Source organism: Giraffa tippelskirchi, chromosome 12 (genome assembly GCF_054371585.1).
Source record: "Giraffa tippelskirchi isolate mGirTip1 chromosome 12, T2T-mGirTip1v1.2.pri, whole genome shotgun sequence".
Classification (NCBI taxonomy): Eukaryota; Metazoa; Chordata; class Mammalia; order Artiodactyla; family Giraffidae; genus Giraffa; species Giraffa tippelskirchi.
Window position 1 is genome coordinate 10,277,711 of NC_137286.1, and position 7,359 is coordinate 10,285,069.

General features: G+C 56.4%; 1 protein-coding gene across 1 annotated transcript; it reads left to right on the top strand.

Annotated features, from left to right (window-relative positions):
• Window positions 1-2,045: 2,045 nt before the first annotated feature.
• Window positions 2,046-4,050, top strand: GSC (goosecoid homeobox). Its single transcript, XM_081546714.1, has 3 exons — window positions 2,046-2,568; window positions 3,033-3,292; window positions 3,621-4,050. Exons 1-3 carry the CDS (start codon window positions 2,211-2,213, stop codon window positions 3,774-3,776), a joined length of 774 nt encoding a protein of 257 aa, XP_081402840.1. The 5' UTR covers window positions 2,046-2,210; the 3' UTR covers window positions 3,777-4,050.
• Window positions 4,051-7,359: the final 3,309 nt, after the last annotated feature.

A 7,359-nucleotide genomic window follows, 5' to 3' on the forward strand; every position in this document is an offset into this window, starting at 1 on the left:
GTGGGGGGAGGGTCCCACACTCTTTCCTCTGAGAGCAGAGTTTATTGTGTCAAAAAAAAAAAAAAAATCCAGCGCCTCCCCAAACTGACACCCATCTTTGTCCTACCCTATTCTCCTCCTACAACCACTTTTAAATTGGCTCAGCGCTCAAAGAAGCACATTTCTCAAGGCATGAGTGGGTGAGCGGATGGGCATGAGGGCGCCGAGGTCCACCCGGGGAGGCCTAGGAGAAACGCCGCTGCCTAGCTTCTGCGGATCAGCGCCGCGAGCCTCCCGAGTTCTGCGCGCGGGCCGCATCAAACCTCCGCGCAAGCTGTCCTCTGACCCGAAAACAGCAATTGACGAGTACCCTTTCCCCTCTGCCCCAGAGCCGCCGAGGAGGCAGGCCACATACTTAGCCTTATGGCGGCGACTTCAGACACCCTTCCTGGGGCCCCAGGTTAATTAGGCAGTAAGAAATTAGGCAGAGAAAAACGGGCGTGAGTTAAAGTAGACCTTCCTTCGCAAAGCCCGAAGTGCCCCGGTATCCCGCGCTAGGCAGTTTCGCCTGGGCCAGGCACTACCCCTTTTCCTGGAGTGGCCAGAGTTGCCTGCGCGAAAGGCCCAGAGAGTAAGGCTCTGCCTTGCGCCGGTGTCAAGGCCCTCGGGTGCTGCTTTCAAGCGGTGCGCACCGTCTCCTACCTTTTCGCAGGGCGCTCGGCCGCCCGCGCTCCGTCGTGGACCGGACGCGCCTCCAGCAGCTCCGGCTGACGGGGCCGTGACGCGCCGAGGAGCCTGCAAATCACGGTGGCCGCCAACAGCGAGCAGAGCCGAGCTTCGGTCGGGCCACCGGGGCCCAGGGAGCCCAGCTTGGGCCTGGTGGGGGAAGGACAGCTGGGGGGGTGGTGTCTGTCTCAGTCGGGGAGCCGGCAAGTCAAAAGGGGAAAATAAGAGTCATTTGCTGGGAAAGGGGACAGAGAATCCTGAAGTCCCATTTTGGGCATTTTGCGTTGAAAACAAAAACAGTTAAGAAAGAAGACACTCTACTTCCGAAAAGAAAAAAGCACTCACACACAAAACCACAAAACCTTGACACCCACGCAGGAAGCAGTTGGAAACATCACTTCTGATTGGTGTTCTGGGTGGCGAATTTTTACTACTACTGAATTTGGGTCACCGCTGTGTAAGGGCCTAAGGACTACTATGCTATGCTAGCTTTCAGACCCAAAGTGACTACAAAGAAAAAAAAAGCATATATATACATATATATATATATATATATAATTAAGAATCACGGTGCACTTCTTTCGTCTTTTTGTCATTACAGATTTTGGCGCTTGCAAAAACGAGGTTGTTTTTTTTTTTGTAGGGGAGGGCTTAACCAGTTCCATTCGGGAGAGAATGTCAAGATAAAAACCAGAGGTGAAGTTAGGCGGTAGGGAACGGGGGGCCCAAGCGGAATTTCAGTCTTGCTTGATTGAGGCCACAGCCTCACATTTTCTAAAACAAAACCAATTCCGAAAGGAAAAGGAAAAAAGTAGCCTCAAAGTAAAACTAGCCACAATGAATTTGAGTTTCATGCAGAGGAAATCGCACCCAATAAGAGGACCCCCAAACTGAGGGGAAAAGGTGGGGGGCGGAGAGGTCGACGGAGGGAGTTGTTAACTGCGGCCCTACGGCGGAATTAATGAGATTAACCGGGGCAATTAAGACGCCCGCCCGGCTCCGCCGGCCCGCGGCGGGACGGCTGAATGGAAAAGATTAGGTTAATTTCATTAATTCGCAATCCACAATCTCTTTTCAGGTCCCCGTAGCCTCCTTTCCTTGGCACCTCTTCCCCTCCCCCTTTCTTCAAGCCCCCCACCCCACCCCCAACCACCCAAAGGAACAGAAAGGGCCAAATCTGGTTCTGTTTGTCATCTGCATATTACCGGGAACTAAATCCAGGATGACGTCGACTCAGTATAAAACCAACAAGAGGTTCAGCTGGTCTAAGCTCCGTCCTACCCGCGGGTCGAGTTCGGCGAACGCTGCAGCCAGGGGCGGGCGGGAGGAGGGCGACGGACGCGGGGGCGGGGCGGGGCGCGGGGCTGCGCGCTCGCCGGCGCTCTCTTTCGGTTTGGTCCTCCGCCTGAGGAGCGGGGATCCCCCCACACACACCCAGCCTCACTTGGAGGCTTTTTTCCTCGGCGCGTCCCAGCCGCCTCCCGGTCCCGGCGCGGGGCTCGGGGATGCCCGCCAGCATGTTCAGCATCGACAACATCCTGGCCGCCCGGCCGCGCTGCAAGGATTCGGTGCTGCCCGTGGCGCCCAGCGCCGGGGCTCCCGTCGTCTTCCCGGCCCTGCACGGGGACTCGCTCTACGGCGGCGCCGGTGGCGGCGCATCCTCGGACTATAGCGCCTTCTACCCGCGCCCCGTGGCCCCCGGAGGCGCAGGCCTCCCGGCCGCGGTCGGCGGCTCGCGCCTAGGCTACAGCAACTACTTCTACGGGCAGCTGCACGTGCAGGCGGCCCCCGTGGGCCCGGCCTGCTGCGGGGCCGTGCCGCCGCTGGGCGCCCAGCAGTGCTCCTGCGTCCCGACGCCTCCAGGTAGGGTCGCGCTCTCTCCGGCCTCGGCCTCGCCGGCCCTCCGCGCTCCTCGGCGCCCGGGGACGCGGGTGGGCGGCGGCGTTTGCTTTTCTCACTTGCCACCGACTTTTCTCCTCTTGCAAACCTGTCCCCAACCCCCGTCTTTGGGCGGATCGGGCCCAGGGGGTTGCACACTTGCTGCACACTTTAGGCGAGAGTTAGAAACGAACCGTGCCTGCATGGGGGAGGCTGGGCTTTTCGGATTCCCCTAACCCGCGTTGGGAGTGTGCGAGTGAACGCGGTAGCACGGCACGCAACCCCCACTCCCGCGTTCCTCGCACCCTGCTTTCCTTGCACCCCCTGGTTCCCTGCACCCGCTGGCAGACGCTTTTAAATCTGAGGGGGTCGCCGGCGGGGCGGGCGTGTGTGCGCGCGCGGCGGCGGCAAGGAAGGTGGCTGACCCCGGACGCCTCCCTCTGTCGCAGGCTACGAGGGCCCCGGCTCCGTGCTGGTGTCCCCCGTGCCGCACCAGATGATGCCCTACATGAACGTGGGCACCCTGTCACGCACCGAGCTGCAGCTCCTCAACCAGCTGCACTGCCGGCGGAAGAGGCGGCACCGCACCATCTTCACCGACGAGCAGCTTGAAGCGCTGGAGAATCTCTTCCAGGAGACCAAGTACCCAGATGTGGGCACCCGCGAGCAGCTGGCCCGGAAGGTGCATCTCCGCGAGGAGAAGGTGGAGGTAGGCTCGGGACCCCGCCAGGGCGCGCCCTCTCCAGCGAAATTACCACCCGCCACCCCCCTCCAGCCGGGTATGCTCGGCTCTCCCTGGGTCTCCCGGCTCTTTGGAAACATCCCCGGGGCGGCCCGGAGGCTGCGGGAGGGCGCTTTAGGCCCAGGAAGTCGAATGAAAATACGGAAGCGGGAACGGGCCTCCTTCTGATGGAATCCGCGCGGGGTTCCCCCGGTTTCCTCGGCGAGCCCGGGGGTGGGTTGGGGGTGCCCGGATCTGGCGGGGGGGGGGCGCGCCTTTGATCCTCACCGTTGTTTTGTTCTCGCTGGCCCAACAGGTCTGGTTTAAAAACCGCCGCGCCAAATGGAGGCGGCAGAAGCGGTCGTCTTCGGAGGAGTCGGAAAACGCCGAGAAGTGGAACAAGACGTCGTCGAAGGCGTCGCCCGAGAAGAGGGAAGAGGAAGGTAAAAGCGATTTGGACTCGGACAGCTGACGGCCGCGGGCCGGCCGTGGCCCTTGCCTAAACTCGAAGGACTTGCACACCAGACGATGCTACTTTCTTGCACACGCGCTGCCTTGCGGGAGGAGGGGGGTGGGGGTCGAGGAAGAGAAACTGTAAATAGTATACCGTCCGAAGGGTGGGCACCTGGGGTCGGGCCGCGCCGGGGCTTGCAGCCCCGAAGTCCAAGGCCGCCAGCGACTCGCTCCCCACCGTAGTATTTATAGTTAAATTAACGGTGACAGTACAATAAAGTGAGGGCGATGTAGACGGGCCGCATTCTGTATTTCCTACCCCACCGCCAGCACCATCCGAGGCCCACACACACAAAAAAATCTAGTTAGTCGGTAGCTTCCAAAGGAAAATTGGACAGCTCTGATCTGACTCCTAAAAAAGGGAAAAAGACAAAAGAGAGAGAAACAGAAAGTCAGGGTACGATGGTCGCAGGACCGGGTGTCGTGGTTTACACTTTGTCCTGAGGTTTCCGGGCAGGGTGGAGAGGGGCATTGCCGGCTGCCTGGGGGAGGTATTGTCCCGGAGAGGAAGCAGCCTGGGGTCCTGTTCCCCTCGCCCTCGGGGATAGCCAGGACCTTTTCTCTCCACTCGAGCTGAGGGATCCCGGGAACCTCTCCAGAGCCTGCTTAGCCTTTTCATCCAGACCTGGAGCTCTCCAGAAATCCCCAGAAGTAAGGCGGCGGGTCCGCCTGGAATCAGGCACGCCCTCTCCCGAGAAACTTTCCTGGATCTTTCCTGGTCGCTCTCGCAGCTCCCCTCCTCCCTGTTAAGTGTTTCTGTCCCACAACCCGGCCAGGAGGCTGGGAGCTGTGCGCCCCAGAGCTCAGTGGGGACCTCCGCTGCGCGGCCCAGCGCGCTTCTCAATGGGAGTTTGGGATGACTCTCTGCTCCCAGCCTCGGTTGGTCACAGACTGCTGGGCTCAAGATGAGCCTCTGACTTTCTCCGCTGGCTGTCTTGGGTCTGCGCCCGATGGGGCCAGAGTAGGAAAAGCCCGCGAGCGGCTGGAGCCGGCGCTGGTCAGCAGCTTGGGGAGGCCTAGAGAAGCTTGCTGGTACCAGGGAGGCGCTAGGGATGAAGGTGCGAGCCTGCCTTCTGTATGGTTCTCCAGACCACGGGAAGGATGGAGTGGAGGCCGAGGGCCAGCAGTAATGGCTTTTAACATGTTAAACATTATTGGTTTTGAGCTAAATGCCTTTTATAGACAGGGAAGCTAAGGTTCAGGGCGCTTGCCTGCTGCCCAGGAGGTGAGCTTGTCCCTTCTCCTGGGCAGCCTCCAACAAGGTCCCTCCATGGGGAGGCTATGCATCCTGGTTGGGAGCACAGGGCATGCAAAAGTTACAATTTTTCTTTTCTTCTTCTTCTTCTTTTTTTTTTTTTACAAGAAGCAGTAGTTTTTCCCAGCTTTTGGGGGGAGGGTTTAAAAGACAGAAGTGACTCCTGGAGCAGGTGAAAGCATTTAGGATATATGGGCCCCCAAGCATCACCTTTCAAATAAAGAGAATCCCTACCATGAAAGAGGGGGCAGGGAGCAGTTTGGAGACCAGATCTGCCTCAAGGGGGAAGATTGCCTTCGTTTTTCACAAGACTATTTGTGACTTTGGGCAAATGATGAACCCCTCTGCACCTCACTTTCCATGACTGTGAAATGGGCACAGCAATGGCACCTGCTTCCTGGGGTGTGTGAGTGTGTGTGTGTGGACATTGGCCACTATCTCATTAAATTACAGGGACATCTTTCTTGGCTACTTTTTTTTTTTTAATGTGATTATGACTTATAGTGTGTCAAACCCAGCACTTCAAGATTTATGTACATTATCTCATTTTATCTTCCAAGTATTCTGAGATGGGAAATGTTTTCACCATTTTACAGAGGAGGAAGTTAAGGTTTAGAAAAGTTAACTAGTTTTAACAACATCAGCTTGTAAGAAATAAACAGGGGTATGGGGGTAGAACTGCCTCTTTGCCCAAGTAAATCTTAATATTGTAATTGGAAATGTTCCCACCAATACCAGTTCTGGTGAGGACTGCTCAGGCTGTTCCATTCATTTCAAATGAATCCTGCAGTGGCCATAATTGTACCTCCTCCTTAGACATCAGACTGCCAGGGGGAGCACCCTGCCTGTGCAGAAGCCCTTCACTGTCCCTAGATGCTGTTCCCTGCCCTATTTGGAGAGGGCTGAGCCCTGCCTTCCACCCTTCCTCCAATACTCCCTTAGTCTAGAACATTCAGAAACACAGCAGAAACAGGCAGCATCATTCTACCCTGAGAAATCTGACATCTCCAGAACCCTATAATCGCCTGTCTTTTTCCATGACTTGTCCTTGGCCTCCGTATAAATGGGATCTTTTCATTTTTAAAAAAATTGTATTTGTCTGGTCTGGAGAAGTGTTCACAACAAGTAACAGGAGAGGGTTGGAGGGAGGTGTAAGTTCTCAGATACACCTCCCCGAGGAGCACTTGGCGAAAAGCCACAGCTAGTGGGATGTGCAAGGAGGGGGCAGGGTGGGGAGCCAGAGAGCTGCTCCCAGCTTGGCCGGGGCAGGGCCGGGATGGCAAGAGAGAGCTACCTGTCCAGGTCTTCATGCAAGAGGACCCTGCAAAGCACTATAGTACTGGCTCAGCTCATAGGAAATAAACATAACACATCTGGAGTGAAGAGGCAAATGTCAGGATGGTCTAATTACAGTCCTGCCACCTCCTGCATATCCTGGCCAGTGGTGGGCCTCACACCTTTGTCTTAGCCTGCTGTCGGAGTCAGGGAGGGCCACGCGGTGTCTCAGAGTGGAAGGCCTTCAAGGCCTGTCTTTGGACCTTGTCATTGTCTCAGGTGGGAATTCAGATCCCTGTATTAGAAAAGTGATGTGTATGTATTGAGGTGGGCAGGATGTAAACCAGGTGATGCCAAAGTGGTTCCCAGTCCACAAAGCACATCTTCAGTTGAAGGTGTTCTCCCCATTTCACAGTTGAGCAAACTGAGGCACAAAAGGCCAGGATAAGAACCACCACCTGCAAGGGCCAGGGCTCTTCCATAAATCAGGCTGCCTCAGAGAACATGGGCTGTTCTTTTTGGTGAGAAGTGCATTTAAGTGAAAGCAGTTGCCCCCAGGGGACACAGGAATTAATCTACCGCAAAGTGCCAGACAGGCTCTTGCAAAGAACAATGACAACCATTTAGAACCCCTAACATAGGTCTAGCGCTTTCCACTGCCATGCTCTTCTACACACCTCTCAGGCCCTCAGCAGGTGGGAGTCACAGCCCATTTTGCAGATGGGAAATGGAGGTTCAAAGAGACTAAATGCCTTTCCCTGGACACTTAGTAAAAGGCTGAGCAGACCTCCCCTACACCTCTTGGGATTAGTGGCAAGATATGGGGTAATGACTTCCGGGTACCCCAAGTCACCTGAGCCAAAGAGGATCTTAGCTGTAAGACACTGACCAGTAAGAGGCCATGGAGTGGGTGGGGGAAGATGTGAGGATTCTTAAATTCTACCCGTGTTTCAGGGAGGGTCGGTTCATCTTAGCTGTGGGGTGGGGGAGGGGGGTGGGCTTGAACAATTGC